General features: G+C 35.8%; 2 protein-coding genes across 2 annotated transcripts; both read right to left on the reverse strand.

Moving 5' to 3' along the window:
- Window positions 1-447: 447 nt before the first annotated feature.
- On the reverse strand, window positions 448-2642 carry LOC105969275 (protein CfxQ homolog). Its single transcript, XM_012994023.2, has 7 exons — window positions 2526-2642; window positions 2342-2437; window positions 2151-2249; window positions 1966-2076; window positions 1496-1862; window positions 1275-1414; window positions 448-1184 (listed from the first exon to the last, which is right to left on the reverse strand). Exons 1-7 carry the CDS (start codon window positions 2571-2573, stop codon window positions 630-632), a joined length of 1416 nt encoding a protein of 471 aa, XP_012849477.2. The 5' UTR covers window positions 2574-2642; the 3' UTR covers window positions 448-629.
- Window positions 2643-8524: 5882 nt separating this feature from the next.
- On the reverse strand, window positions 8525-13612 carry LOC105969295 (NADP-dependent malic enzyme). Its single transcript, XM_012994039.2, has 18 exons — window positions 12591-13612; window positions 11952-12072; window positions 11743-11817; window positions 11499-11650; window positions 11286-11391; window positions 11086-11151; window positions 10870-10965; window positions 10620-10775; window positions 10431-10529; window positions 10250-10297; window positions 10095-10148; window positions 9895-9993; window positions 9670-9759; window positions 9516-9593; window positions 9330-9404; window positions 9139-9229; window positions 8898-9026; window positions 8525-8798 (listed from the first exon to the last, which is right to left on the reverse strand). Exons 1-18 carry the CDS (start codon window positions 12740-12742, stop codon window positions 8710-8712), a joined length of 1776 nt encoding a protein of 591 aa, XP_012849493.2. The 5' UTR covers window positions 12743-13612; the 3' UTR covers window positions 8525-8709.
- Window positions 13613-16840: the final 3228 nt, after the last annotated feature.

The following is a 16840-nucleotide window of genomic DNA, read 5'->3' on the forward strand; positions in this document are numbered from 1 at the left end:
ATGCAATAAAAGCCCGGTAAAAAGAGAGTTATCAAAACATCCAAAATGCACTAAATAGACTATCTTATAATGTTTTTTTTTTTTTTTTTTGGTGTTTTGCAATGGATTGAAGAATGGATACGAAACCGATTGCGGAGAGAGGGGGTGCAGTTGTCGGGGGGTCGGAAACAGAGAATAGCAATAGCGAGAGCGGTTACATGGGACCCGACAATACAGTTATTGGACGAACCGAATAGGTAAGACAGTTGGTCTTATGTGTATCTATAGAACCACACATAAGACAATGATGTTGTGCCTGATGTATAAAAAACAGGCAGTGAATTTAGTAAAATGGTCAAACAAATTATTTGGTGAAAATGCAAAGAGATTAGCCGAGGATAACAAACTCTTTCGTGAAGACCAGCTACGGTGCTTACGGTTATTCGACAATCGGCTCCCAAGATACAATACTGTATAATACTGGACAATATTGATAGATGAGAAAACCACTACATCCGATTGCTCAATAAAAAATTGATTTCAATGCTTCTATTTTTTTTTTCCTTTCCCGAGTTTCTCTAATTTCTCATGAACATAAAAGGCAAATTGTCCTATAAAAAAAATAGGATAACATCAGTTTCGTCTATCTTTCAGTCAACATTGACTCCATCTGATAACATTTTTAGTCCAGCCTCCAAATCACTTAATGTGATTGTGGATAGTTCGTCGCCTTTTGAATCGAAGGTCAGCCTCAAATCAAGATTCTCTCTAGCGTTGTTCAGCATATGATCTACCAAACCTCCATTCATTTTATTCCGAATCTTCTCAGTGGAGTTATTCTCTATCACTTGTAGAACAGCATCAAAAGTACACGAAGAATGGAGCTTAAATCCGTACAATCGGCTCTTCTTCTTTTCTTGCTTATTCATCTTTATCATCACCATCTCCGCAAGATCCTTGCATGAAAAATCGTCAAAGTGGAAGAAGTGAGTCACTCTTCTGCAGAAACCCTCGTTCGAAGAGAACACACGCTTCATCGGCTCGGTATAGCCCGCAAAAATGACCACAATATTCCCATCTTCCAAAGCGGACATAATCTCTTCCAATGCTTCCATACCAAAATCTTGGGAATTACCCGACGACCGAACCGGTGCTAAACGGTATGCTTCATCCACTAATAAAATACCACCCATAGCCTCTTCAATCTGTCATCAAACATCAATCGGTATAAGAAGAACACTAACAACGTACATAACAAAACGAAATTTCATGAATCATCGTAAATGGCTCCATACTTTTTTTCTAGTCGTGGGTCCCGTTTGACCAATGTACTTTCCTACCAAATCGGTTCTTTGAACTTCTGTCACTTTATCAGAAGAAAGCACACCGACAGATTGGAGTATTTTGCCTAAGCTTCGTGCTACGGTTGTCTTGCCTGAACAAGAAATAGTTGAATATGCATGCTAAACAATAAGTCTCGTAAAAACAGGGGAATTAACGAAAATAACTAAATTACCTGTCCCGGGATTTCCTAGAAATACCATGTGAGGTGGTTTTCTTGGTCCGAGGTTGATCCCCGCGGCTCGACGCATCTCGTCCATGAGCATACCCTTTGCCCATGTCCTCAACCGTAATTTCAGCTTATCCAATCCCACTATCTTCGATAGTTCATCTTCAAACACATCCATCTTCTCATCGTACGTCGTTCCCTTTATTCCTCTGCCATTATTAGTAACCCGCTGTTTCAAGGCTTCGACATTATCAATTACTGGGTTACTATTATTTGCTAAGGCAATCTGTTTTATAGCAACATTATCTTGATCAAGGAGTTTTTTTAGTTCTTGATTTCCAACTCGAAGAGAGTGTAGGGCAGTCCTCCCATTCTGCACGCGATAATAATAATAATAATCATAAGTTCAGTACTATAAATAAACAATTGAAATGTTATCAAAACCAAACATCATGAACTGAAAACATTAAAAATACACTGTCTTTTGCGGAGCGATCAGCTTTGTACTTTAACAACGTATTCACGATCGAGATTTTGCCAGAAATTTGTGCATAATCAGCAGCAAAATGTAACGGAGTCTCCGACTTCTGCAGAAATTAACCGTCAAATATTGATTTTACAAAATTAAAAAAAAAAAGATGAAAATAAAATAGTGCAGCACATCTGTTGTTGCATCGACACAGGCACCGTAGTCGAGAAGCATCTTGGCTGCCTCGTTACATCCATTCTTAGCTGCAACGTGCAATGGGGTCTCACCTTTCTGCACGTGCACAATGTAAGATGAAAATCACTTAATTAGTTGAAACAAAGCAAAAATAAACAATTGATTTTTATTGATTTCTTGTAGCGTACAGCATTCGTAGCTTCCAAAGCGGCTTTCCACGAATCGATCAAATTCTTCAAATCATCAACGCTGTTGTTTCTAGCATAAATATGGTGCAACGTCATCTGTAACATATAAGCAAGAATTTAATTTAATAGCACAGAGAGTACAATTTTACACTAACACACACAATTTGTATATATATGAATAAACCTTTATTCTCTTTAATTTCTTCTCCAGTGAAATAACATTGGAATTCATAACAATTTTCAGCCGCCGGTGTCTCTCTTGTTAAGGTTTATCTTTTGGTTACAGATATCTCTTTTGAATCCTATTAGATTTCTAATAATTAAAATACTAGGTGACTTGGTTCACAAGTCTTGGAACCGTGCTACAAATGAATAAATATTTTATTATAGGACTTTTAATTATTTGGTCATAAATATGGCTAGAGTTTTAGTAGATATGGGATTTACTATTTGATAAAGAAATTAGAGATTTTCTATATCTCTAGATATATTCTCGAATGTGATTTGAAATGTTTTGAAAATTGGGCTTTGTCTTTACTTTCAACAAGAAACTCACAATGTCGGTGATAAAGTCCATTTGGACCTCCTCAACATATTAACCTGTATTTCTGTATATTTGTGTGTATTCTTATGGAGTGTGTGTTCTTGGTGTGTTGTGTGTTTTTCTCTGTTTTTTTGTGTATTTTTTTAGAGCAGCCCTAGCCTCCCTTTTCTTATCCTTTTTCTCTTATTGGGCTATGTCTAGCAGAGAGAAAGAGGGCTCATCTTGTTAAGCTTTTGTCAAGACGGGCTTGGGCAAAATAGTCTGGATAAGTAGGAATATAAGAGCATCTCCAAGACTCCAACGTTAAAACTCAATCTCATCTCCAATGCAAATTTTAAGAAAAATCTCTAAATGATGTGACACTGAGGTGATACTTGTGATTTTAGAGATTATTAAAATGACACTCTAAATTTGGAATGTCATCTTGAGAATCTCTAAAGTGCCAACTCATCAGTTAATACAAATTTTCTTTTACTTTCTATTAAAAAAAATTAAGATAAACTCTTCACTTTTTCTTTTATTTTCTTTGAAGATTCGACTTTCTACGTAAAAACACTAATGAATTACTTAATTTATTTTAACAATAATTTTCTCAAACTTTAATTAATTGAACTCATGTGATTCCTTTGACCTAAAATAAATGAACCATACGCGTGATCTATAGAAATTGCTAATTTATATGCAATATATGTTCACAGTTTAATGAATGTGAAATGTCAATTTAACATTTATTCGTTAAAATATTTAATTAATGAATGTTCACAAAAAATCCTATCTGCTTCTTTTTCTCTATCCGGGAATAAATCTGAATAAACCCTACTAGTATTAAACTATGAACAAAAATGAGAATGATTTTTTTTTTTTGTTTTTTTGGTGGAATAAGTTTTTTTTTAAATAAATTTATAGTTTTAATTTTAATTTTAAAACTTAATAATATATTACACTTAAGATTTTTTTTGAGTCTTGAGTGTTGCATTTGAGAAGACCTTGCAATAGAACATCTAAATCTTATAAGTATCAGTACATAAGTATTGATATAAGTTTCAACATTATTATTAGTATTGGTATTAACATTAACATATTAGCTCTAACGTTTCCATAAGTATTAGCAATAGCAAAAGCAATAAATCAATAACAACACAACTGCAAGCACACTTCCTCCAAAATCTCGAAACCAACCGCAACTGTGTAAATTGATCTAATTTGTTTATAAAAAGCGAAAGTCCATGAGATAGTTACCAAGATAAATTAATAAATTTTACCGTTTGGTTGCCAAGATAAAACCATGATTAACTAAATAATTGGACTTAATTTGATGTTTGATATCCTCAATAAATTGCCGGGGTCGACCCACCAAAATTATATAATCATGGCTTATCTTGACTTATCTTGGCTTATAATGAGTTTTTTTGTTAGACGTTTCAAGCTCCAATAAAATAATTGGATTTAATTAGATTATTTAATCTTATCTTGGCTAATTTTATCTTGCAAACCAAACGGGCCTTTAATGTGTTAGTTACAAGTTTCATGTAACAAGTTCAATAAAAGTCTAACCATACCGTTACACCAATTCGAAAAGATCAAAGTTCATTAAATCAAGGTTAAATTAATAGAACACATAACAAAAAATAGGAACTGAGACAACAAACCAACAGAAATTGTATAAGTAGACAGAGAAACAAAAAGACTGATTTGTGGCCTATGATTCTAAAATTTTACAAGTGGACCGACTCACAATCTTGAATACGATCACTCCAATGCAATCGAACCCGAAAACGATCAAACTCCGGCAGTGGAGATTCCGACAACCTCGTCACCTGTAAAACCTGCCATTGTTGTCGGCTCTCGTCAAATCCTTCAAGGGTTAAATCTTTCAAATCACGCCAGATTTCTTGGTTTCCACTCTCTCTCATCTTTTCGATATCGTGGAAAAACTGGCCGAGTCTCTTCAGTTCCTTTATTTTGTTCCAATTATCTTCGTGCGAGAACCAGCTCGGAGTTATGTTTCTCGGATGACAAATACAAAACAAACCATTTAAAACAGATGGAAACGAAAATATATTACCGATACTGAATTGCAAATGCTCCACCACAACAGGTTTATTATTACAACCATTAATAATAATGTCTTCTTGGATGTGCACATAGTTCCTGCCAAGTTGAGCAATATCGAGGTGGATTTCAGATTTACGTAAAGCATGTAGAAGTTTACTTAGTCTGAGGAACCACGACTGAGCATCGTTTACATCATCATCCCGCATATACAGCACTAATTTTGAACTCCCGGAAGTTGGTGCAAAAGAGATGGATGGTACAACGACACCCAAATATTCAAAAGACGTCATGTTTGGGGCATCAATAACTAGTAGCTGAGATTGTTCGTCGGCCGACGAAATGCTGCAGATTTCCACATTAGTTAGAGACAAAGACTTGAGATTACACAACTTATTATGGCTGTGAAATTGAATCTTACTGCCATAAACGTCGATTATTTCAAGAGCCGGGGCATCGAATTCGATGCTGCATTCTTCTACTGTGTATGCCGTGTGCTTAATAAAACCGAATCGCGTGAGATATTTGTGAAGCTTCTTCAACTTGAGACTTTTCAACCCTTCACACTCGTCGAAGCACACACTAGTAAGCAAAGGGCAGCTCGAGATTATCTTGTCGGAGATCTCATTCTTGATCAAGACGCGGGAGAGGTGAAGCGCTCGTAGACGCACAAAGGTTATATTCTTGGGAGTGCTTTGGCCCAAATTGCAATTTTGCAGACACAAAAGCTTGAGAGATTCGACTTTAAAGACTACGCTCAGATCCCGATTAAGATCTTTCGAAAGAATAAAAAGACTAAACTCCTTCACGCCAATAGTACTTGCGAGCAACGGGATCCATTTATCGAGAAGGGAAACCGATTCGTGATACGAAAACATGCAAAGGAGGATTTCATCTAAGCACAACCTTTGATCACAGTATCGCCGTAAAGTCTTGTCAACAACGGTTAGAAATTCTTGTTTGTTAGCTTTGAAGTTGCATTGTGAGAAAGCAAGATTGGAACGAGTGCACCAAATATAGCGCCATGACTTGGACAGTACAGATGTTCGGACAGCTGCCCTTTGTGAGAGGAAATAAAGTATTCTCTGCAAGATGTCTAATTAACTATGGCAACGTACTACTCAAAAAATTATGTAAGACTCCTTTATATAGGGGAGTCGTAGATTAATTACTCTTTCCAATTAGGATTTGCAAATAAACTTATTTCGATTACGTACAACTCTCTACAATAGGTTGATTTTCTTTTTGCGCATACGTATTTTCCATCTTTAAGGATTCTTAATATTTACTAGAAGATCCCACCTTCCATGTGTAACTGTATGATATATAAAAAAAGTTATTTAATTAGTAATTGGCCATATTACAAATAAGTCATCAATGAATATTTATTCATAAAAGGGTCCAGACCAAATTTCTTTTTTTTTTACAAAAATAGTCCACATATTGTCCAAAGGTGTGTAAAAGACTAAAATAGTCCCTCAAATTTTAATATGCTCCAATTTCATCGTTTAATTAAATTTAACCTCAATTTGACCCTCACAAATTATTCAATTTTGAACCAAAACTCAATTTTGAGTACAATTTCGCCCATCGCCGCCGTTGACTTTCTTTTATTATTTTTTTCCTGATTTTTCGGCCGCTTTCCGGTAGGGCTATGGGCATTTGGGATCGTGATCTCGTCCCGTCCCGATCAGAATTTTACTATTTAGGACTAAAACTTCGGGAATTCGGGATTACGGGATTCAGGGTCGGGATTAGGAACAAATACGGGATCGGGATTTGGGAATTGGTTCAATCCCGAACTAGAAAAAAAAGAAAAAATAAACTAATAAACACACACACACATATATATGTGTGTGTGTCTCTCTCTCTCTCTCTCTATATATATATATATATATATATATATATATATATATATATATATATATATATATATATATATATATATATATAATTTCTATAATTTAGACAATCATTTTCCTTTTTTTTTTTTTTTTTTTCTTTTGGTGTGTGGTGTGTGCCCGTGAGTATTCTAACTTTTGGTTGGGAAAGAAAAAAAATGGTTGTTTAACTTTTTTTCTATGGTAGATTGCATCTATATAAATATATAGTGTCAAGGAGATGAGGAATACAATATAATATAATATATCGTTTCAACTTATTTAAATTTTTTAAATTTTATTTGTTTCGAGTTTCGTTCTAAAAATAAATAGTGCAAGAACAATAGTGTGTATATAATATATTCAAGTTGGTTTAGTGTATAAAATAATACTAATGGAAAAAAAATCCAATATTTCTTACTTTTTAGGCAAAATATGGGATTTCCCGATCCCAATTCCAAATTTCCGAAATATTTAGGGATACGGATATATGGGGATTTTATAGTATGGGCAGGGATTGAGATTTAAAATTTCTATCCTGAATCCCAAAATTCCAATCTCGAAAATTCCGAATTTCCAAAATCCTGTCCCGAACTCACCCCTACTTTCCGGCATTGATCGGCGTTGAGGCGATGACTTTTTTTTTTTTGAATTTTTTTTTCTTTAACATCTTTTTGCCCCATTTAAATTGTAATATTGTTGTGGTTGACAGTAATATTAACTATATTACTATTAAACACAGTCATATTAACTATACTACAGTTTAACATAGTAATATTGTTATATTAATCTCTAGCACAGTGATGCTTCTTGTCATCATTCCAAGCTAGTAGATCCTCCATAATTGACTCTGCTTCTTCTCTTGTTGTCTCTTACCTTCTGGTGGTGCGGGGATGGCTTCTTTGTCATCATACATTTCTCAAAGAATGCCGCTTTGATTACCAAGTGTTATAAATTTGGATACATTGCATAGAAGAAACTTGTACAAAATTCTGAAAATGAGTTAAAAGCGATTAACAATGGAATTATATTGATGAATAGTTCAAACAAATTCAAGAATGGATACAGACAAACTTGAGCTGCAAGACAAGTAAAGTTAAGATACTTTAATCTAAAACTATCTACACTACAAATTACTCAGAAACCGGTTGCCGGTATAGCTGAGCGAACACGCCTTTTATGCAACTTTGAAACAGCGGTCACGTGCACATAAACCTCTCCGCGCAGCTGCCAAAACAACATTGCACAACCTCCTCTATATTTAAGCCATGAATGCATAATAACTTATAAAAGCGCTCAACACTTCTTCCTTAGGCAAAAACGGCACCGTTTATCTCATTGGGAAATTTGAAAAATGGGTGATTATGTTACACGTGAATTTTTGTTCGCCTAATAGACTCCTCAACTTCTTCATTATTTGTGGGCGAAGGTTTATCTGGAATTGCCTCATCATGTTTTAGAGATGGTGAGAAAAGAGGGGTTTGGTCATTGGGTCCCGGAAAAGCTTGCCATTTATTTTTTTCTAAATCGAAAAAAATCCGCTGATGATCATTTCATATATATGACATTGGGGATGAACAAATTTCTTCAAATGTAATACGAAGGCCTCTCTAAATCATTCGCTCATGGCCATGGAGATGTAACTTGTGTTTTTTGCAAAAAATCCCTCAGGGTATTTCTGTCTTTTCACGTGAGATATATTCCCTCAAGGATTATTAATATAATTCATAAATACAAAGTGCATGAGATATATTCCGTTCAACGTACAACACTCGATCATGAAACTTGAACATATATGTAATAGCAGAATTAAGACACGCAACAAATACAAACATGGAATATGCTCGAAAACAAAATACGGAAAACGATTACGCACGTCGATCGATCTCAGATCAACGGTAGTTTCTGTAGTTCGGAGTGTACATGCAGCTCTCGGCATACTTCACCAAATCTGCAGGTCGAGGAAGCCGTGTTGCCAAACCTAAGTATGCATACATACAATTTAAATATTTGTCAATTAGAAATATATTTCATCTTACGTGTAAAATAATGCAAGAAAGAAAATGTTAATTATACGAACCAAGGTCATATGCTTTAGCAGCTACATTTGCAGCAATGTGAGCTGAGATTGTTCGTATGTTGGAAAGCGGAGGATAAATCATTCCCTTATCGTAATGCTCCTGTGTTACTTGACCAGCCAAAGCTTCCGCTGTTTTACGAATAAAATGACGAAATGATTAATTAGTGCTCAAAAAGCTACTAAAGAAAATTTACGCATTTTTTCTTTCTTTATATATATATATACATAAAAATATACTTACAAGCTGCAAGAAGCATGTCATCGTGCACACGAATGGCACCGGATATGACCAACCCAAAACCGAGGCCTGGAAATATATATGCATTGTTTGCCTGATATATACGTGAAGCGATAAAAAGCTTAATCAATATTGATTGCCCTCACAGTTTATTTAAGTTATATGGAATTCAAATAAAACGGAGAAAGATGAACCTGGCCAGGCACAAACAATTTCCCATTGTACTCTACAGGGTCAAATGGACTTCCACTTGAAAAAATAGCACGACCCTTGAGCAAATTAAAACGAGGAACAAAAAAAAAAAAGTCAACTTCAAGAAAAAAATAAATCTACTAGAGATATCCCGACAAACCAAAAATAAGAAGACACGTGTAACTGACCTCGGTCCACGTGTAAGCTTCTTCAGCTGTGCACTCAGCTTGTGAGGTTGGATTGGAGAGAGCCATGATGAGAGGTGTCTGTACCATTTAATCTCAAAGATTAGACAAATCTGAGAGAGAGAGAGAGAGAGAGAGAGAGAGAGAGAGAGATTACCTGATTGAAGGCGGCCATAGCTTCGACCACCTCTTTTGTGAATTGTTTTCCAACACCAGATGTCCCTATCAAAGCTGTTGGTTTTATAGCCTAATAAAAGTTCCAACAGTAATGGAATTTAGTAGGCGGTGGTTAAAATAAAAATAGGATATATATATATATATATATATATATATATATATATATATATATATATATAAAAGAAAAAATCAACTAAGTAATTACATTGACGGCATCCAAGAGACTGTTAACAGGTTCGTGATCATGAGCCCACGGTTGCTTAAAGTGTTGAAGAGATTCCTTACGGGACTTAACAATTAATCCCTGTAAACGAGACACGCATGCATGGTTGCATCGATCAGAACAATATACAAATGACTGAAGCAGATCATAATCACTAATTAATTTAGATAAGTGATAGTTACCTTTGAGTCTACGAGCCAAATCTTTTTCCTTGTTTCTTCCAATGGAATTTTAGTCTATTTATTACAAATATCCGAACATCAAGTATCAGAGAATTGCTTGTGATCAAATGCATATGTAATCATAGCAAAAAATAAAAAAAAATAAAAATAATAACCTGCTTCGACATTTCAAGGGCTATAAGTTCAGCTATACCAGTTCCAGCCTGCAGTTGCAAGAAAATATCAACTGGTTATTCTATTTTCTATCTTTCTTTTTAAATCATATGAAGATAAGAGTAATATTCACGAGCTAGTAAACAAAAAGAAATAGAATAATATATATATTTATATATATACTTCTCCAGCTCCGAGGAACAAAAATGTATGATCGCCCAAGGAACCACCAAGCAGCTTAAGCGATGCAACAAGTCCAGCCAGGACCACAGATGCTGTCCCCTGCACCACGACAACAATGATTATTATTTATGTATATAGCGCCATGTATAATAACGGAAAAACACAGTCAGCTAAAAACTAGAGACGCACCTGTATATCATCGTTAAATACGAGGTGGGTGGTTCCGTATTTAGCCAAGAGCTCAAAAGCATTGTGGTTGGCAAAATCCTCAAACTGTACGAGAACTTTTTCACCGTAATTTTGTTTGACAGCAGTCATGAACTCGTGTAAGAAGTCGTAATATTCCTGGAAAGCATAAATATTAAAGTCGCATTAGTGAGACGAACAAAATATCTATCGGACAAATATTCGAGAAAAAAACAGAGATATAGCATGAAACCTTTCCAGTTGCACGCTTTTGCTTGAGCCCAATGTAGAACTCGTCATTTAGTAGCTGCTCGTTGTTCGTTCCAACATCGATCGTTATCGGCAAACACTACACATTAATTACAATTGAATTAATTTTAGAAACATAAACAAAGCTGATGGAGCAATTATTACATGTTTGGGCATACGGTTTTTGCTATTAATTAATTTATTTATTTATTGTGCTTACCGCGGAAGGTCTGACGCCTCCCAGAGCAGTGTACAAAGCCAATTTCCCAACCGGTATTCCCATTCCCTGTTTGTATCATAATAACCTTATTAAATGTCAGAAAAAAAATTCTCTTGACACAATAATTAAATGTTTTCGTAAATAAACGAAATTCAATTGTAATGTGTATGTCGAAATAACAAATTAATGAAGAAGATGACCTGGCAGCCAAGATCACCGAGACCCAAAATCCTCTCGCCATCGGTGACAACAATGACTTGAATTCCTCTCTCGGGCCAGTTCCTCAATACCTCTAGAATCTTGCCCCTTTAAGTAATGTACCCAAATAAAAATTGATCAATTTTTTTTGCCAATTCAAACTAATTAATTAATTCACATTTATATAAATAATTCGACGGTACAAACAAACGTACTTTTCTTTCAAACTAATGTACAAACCCTGAGGGCGTCTGAAGATGCTTCCGTATTTTTGGCAAGCCTCTCCGACAACCGGAGTGTACACTATTGGGAGGAGCTCCTCTACATTATCAATCAGTAGCTTGTAAAACAACCTCTCATTTCTCTCCTGTGTTTTAATTAAAACCCCGTTGAAAAAATAAATAAAAAATTAGAGAAATACATAAAAACAAAATGTAAGTTTTGATATAAAGTACGTACCTCGAGTTCCATCATGGCCATGTATTTGTGCAAGGGAACTTCGTACTGGCGAATGTTATTCATCAGCTTTTTCTCCTATTATTATTATTTGTCGGATCATGAAAGTAATAATAATAATTAGTTTGTATGATAAAAATAATATAGGAAATTAATTAGTACATGATTTAAATTGATGTAATAACTATTGATGAACTAAAGCGCGAAAGAACCTGAAGCTCTTGAGTAAGAACGGCCGGTGGGAGAAGACCGCGCAAGTAATGAGCATCTCTCTCTTTCTCGGTAAACGCAAGCCCCTTGTTATGGTGGGGGTCTCTCAGCATAGTATAACCGCTATTTTATATTAACAAAAATCGGCAAACTTAAAAAGATGATCGTTTTAACCTCAAAGTAGTTAAGCAATTAATTGTTCATCTATCTCAAATCCAAATCTAACATAACTTAGATCAATGGTTCAATAGTGGAGGAGCCAGCATAGAGCCGGGGGCCATGGCCCCCCTAACATTTCTTAAATTACAATTTTTTTTTACTTTTTTTTGTGTGTACAGTAGCATTAACGGCCCCCTCTCATAATTCTTTTAATGCGTTCGGTCCCCGGACTTAAAATCCTGGCTCGGGTAATATCTCAAAATCATCAGTACTTAAAAACAACCCAATAGTTGTAGCTTCAAAATTAAATGCTGACAAATTACCAAATAAACATTACTAAAAAATAACCAAAACAATCAATTAGACTGTTACAGCATTGAAAAAAAAAACTTGATTGATTTCATGCTGTATTATTGCAAGAAACAGAAAAGGTCAACACCGGTAATTATAAAGTGTAGCATCATATATTATATTGTAGGTACCTAGCAACGGAGACGGTCCAGGGGGTGACGAGTTGATCTTCGGAGGCGCGATCCTCGCCGTACACATCTTCAACTCCTCCACCGACCGTCGATCTTGGGCTCAAATCCAACACGCACTCCCCTCCCCTTTGCATCTTCAGAAAACTCTCCATCCTCTCTCTCTCTCTCTCTCTCTCTCACACACACACACACACACAAAACGCAAACTCAGTGGGTGTGTTAATTTCCTGGAATGTTTTATGCAAGCATATATGAATATCTCTTTGCATTGTATTGTTACTTATAATTGTTATATGTCTCAAAGTCAAAGTCATATATGGCGGGCTCAAAGACCACCATTCCAATTATTATATAAATAACGGCAAATTGCACTTCGCCCCCTTTAAAAATGTCATTTTTGCACTTCTCCCACTCAAATTTGAAAAATGAGACTCTCCCCTTTCGAAATATATAACTCGGTGCACTTTGCCCCAAATGTGTATTTTCGAGCTAATTCTTGCCCGATTAAGGGTGTACATGTCATTTTACCCTTTTTCGCTTTAAAATCTCGTTTTCACTACTGAGTTACTTAGGGTTTTTAAAGCTACAATATTCACTTCCCAAATTGACGAAAAGATCGATGGAGAAGAGCTACCCCCAATTCTTCGCGACACTAATTCCCCCAATATTCATAACAAAAAATATCAAAGGAATGTATAAAATTATGGACGAAATTGTCACGTTTGAGGAGTCGTTTGAACGAACACCTGGTTGTTGCTCGCCGATTCAATTGATTTTGGGAGAAAAGACGAAACCTATGTTTTTTGGGTTATTTCATATAGAGAAAAGAGAGACTCAACGGTAATTTGGGGTGGAAGGTGTTTAAATGATATTTATAGCCTTAAGAGACGAACCCCTCCCAATTACTGAAATCCGGTGAGAATTAGTTCAAAAATACACATTTGGGGCAAAGTGCACGGAATTATATATCTCGAAGGGGGCAGCCTCATTTTTCTATTTGGGGTGAGTATAAAAGTTGGCATTTTATTTAGGGGGTGAAGTGCAATTTACCCTATAAATAAGTTGGTAAAAGGAAACACAATTATGCATAGTATTCCCATTATTATCATGTAGGCCCAAAATTTGATAATGGCATGAAAGTGGAGTACATCAAATAATAATCAAAACTTTAATAATGGAAAGACGTGGTGACATCTTTCACATCACCCCTAATAAAAAACCACAAAAAGGGTACTTTTTTTGATAATTATAAGAAGGAAAAAAAACAAGAAAAGGGGTATTCAAAAACAGTAAAATTAAATAAGACTAATCAAAGAAACAAATATGTTATCGGTTATGATCAATCCGGGCCATATACATGGGATCTGCTTTGTCAAATGTCGCAATCCAATGATAGTTTTAAATTTTAATCTTCAATAATGGAGTAAGATTTCAATTTATTTTTATTTTTTTGTTAGGATTCGAATTCAAGATATTTATCTTTTTTTGTCTTAATAATGTTTGTTAATGAGCAACGTTTTATTCACTCCAATAATTTTGTGTGTATTATTCCCTCCCTTAAACTGATGTTCACGGGTAAAATTGACAAAAAAAAAAAAAAAAATATGGATTGTGTTGTAAAATTGAATTTTTTTTATCTAGTGCTTTGGTTTTCATAATCATGTAATAAGATAATATACAAGAATAGAGAGACAGAGAAAATAAGACAACACATATGTAAAATTGGTGTTTTGGGGAGGAGAATTTCATTTATATAGGGTTTTTTTTTTTCTTCATGCGACACCTATGTGATAACTCTAATTAATATTGTCAAAAATGTCCCTGTTTTAAAAATATTAGCATTAGTCCCCCATGTTTTTTAGTTAAAGCCAGCTAGACCCTTATGAGTATTTCTTGTATTTCTTCCATTTTGCTAGTAAAATGTCATAAAACCCTCATATAAAACAAGATAAACTCTCACTCTTGTTTGATCACAAACAATCCAAAGTGTTGGGACCAAATTACAATTTCAAATGGTTTTTTCATACTACTTGAAATGTATTTTCATACTACTAGAAATGGTTTTTTTTTTAGAGTGAATTCGTTGCAAAATTGGAGATGGATGGTGGTGGTTGATGGAGATGCGATGCGGATGTTTTTGGTTCATGAAAATTTAAATTTGCCGATTTTTTTTATTTTTACTTTTCTGCTCTTCATCAACCTACCAAAAGATATTGAGAGGGTGGTGATGTTGTATCACTTACTTGGGTAAATAAAACGGGAAAGAGAGGGTAGGTCATTGCACGCGAGTAGATGATCTAGGCGAAGCCACTGCCAAGCGGAGAGCTGAAAACGCCTCAGTCTTGAACCTTGAAGGATAAACACATGTAAACAAAGCCTGGGTTGATCTGATGGAAGCCCCTCTGACGCTCAAGTCAGTAGTTTCCTAGGCAAGCATGTGCATAAGTAGAACAATAAAAGTTCTAGGTAACTTAGGGGTAAATAATAGGGTTGTTCATGGGTCGGGTCGGTTGAATATCGGCCGATTATCGGCCCGACCCGACCAACCGACTATTGCAAAAATGTAAAACCATTATCGGCCCGACTATTACGGGTCGGGTAACGGTTGGCAACCGACTTTGTCGGTTGCCGAAATAGTTCGGTTCCAAATTATCGGCCACAGTAAATTAAAAAAAAAAAAAAAAGAAAAAAAAGAGAAAAAAAAAAAAAAAAGATTTTTTGCTTAGCCTAATTAAAATTCATCCCGTAACAATTATAAAACTACATCCCAAAATCAAGTTTCAACATGTATCTCAAATTACAGACTTCAAATTCAAAAAACAATACAAAATACAAAAATATAAAAAAAATCCAGCAATAAAAATAAAAAGTCGGTTGGTCGGGTAATATCGGCCAACCGACTTTTCATCATATTAGAAACTATACCCGACCCATCTAAACATGGGTCGGTTAAAATTATCGGCCCGACCAGAGCGGGTCGGTTGGTGGGTAATTATCGGCCACAAAAGTCGGGCCGATAGTGGGTCGGTTGTCGGGTAAAACCGACCCATGAATAACCCTAGTAAATAATAACACGTACCTTGTAAAGTGAGTCATGGGGTTTATTTATAGTGGGATTAGTACATACCTTATTAGAATAGAAATCTATGTGTAAACCCTAATGGGCTTATAACCTCTTATTAAAAGAATTAGGACATTAATTAATGATTTTGTAAGTGGGTAACAAATTGAGCCTTTTAAGATTACCCAAATACTCTAAGTTTACTGAGATGGCCCAATAAGGCATATCATTAAGCACCCAATCTCGATTGAGTATCAAGTAACAAGAGTCGTTTAAGAGTAGATTCTTTGAACTTGTTCGCCGGGTCAAATGGAGTTTATTGCCCTTTTTACGATTTTTAAGATCTTGAGGGACTCAGTTATAGTTTGTGAGGTTGAAATGGCACTTTCAAGGATTCATTTGGAGTTTAAGGACTCAATTGATCTCTTAGGCAACGTATGGGTTCAACAGGCCACGAGAGAGGAGGCTCATGCCCCCATAGCAGCTAGGAAAATTCAATTTGCGGCGTAGAGAAAAGATTGACAGGCGATGCAACTGAAGAGGGTGGTCTTGGTGACGCGAGGCGAAGCGGTGTGTAGCGAAGATGATTGTGGTGCGGTGCTAGATGTAGAGGCGTGCGACGCAGACATCGCTCACATTGTCGGGTTGGTGGCACTAGTGGCGCGGTAGGGTTGACGATGCGTTAGATGGTCGTGTACCTTGCGACGTGTGTGGAGCCATTATACGAGTCATACGATGCGAGGATAGGCTTGGCGCCAGTTCTTGAGGTCGATAATCAATGGGTTAGATTTGGCCAGCTGCACATGCAAGGTGACTATGGGAAAGGTGATGGCGTTGCAATTGTAAAATGGGGTAGGTGCCAGCGTGGTTGGACTCGCCGAGAGGTGGTAATCTCATCGTGAGGGTTGGTCTCGCCACGAGAGTAGTCTCACTGCGAGGGTTGGTAGAGAGTTGGTAGTTCTACGAAGATGTAGAAATCGTCACATGAGTGGTGTCTAGTATCGCGCGCTGAGACTTCGACTTATTAATGATGAAGTCCTTATGAAGGAATTTAAAACTTGTGCCAATGTGAAAAAAAACAACTATTTAACAACGGAGGGAGTATATTGCAAATGACAATTTTATAAATTCACACACCAATTCAAAACAATATCTTAAACCTAAGACGTGATTGATACATGCTCCCCAA

This window comes from Erythranthe guttata, chromosome 10 (assembly GCF_056151865.1).
Source record: "Erythranthe guttata isolate IM_541 chromosome 10, IM_541, whole genome shotgun sequence".
NCBI lineage: Eukaryota > Viridiplantae > Streptophyta > Magnoliopsida > Lamiales > Phrymaceae > Erythranthe > Erythranthe guttata.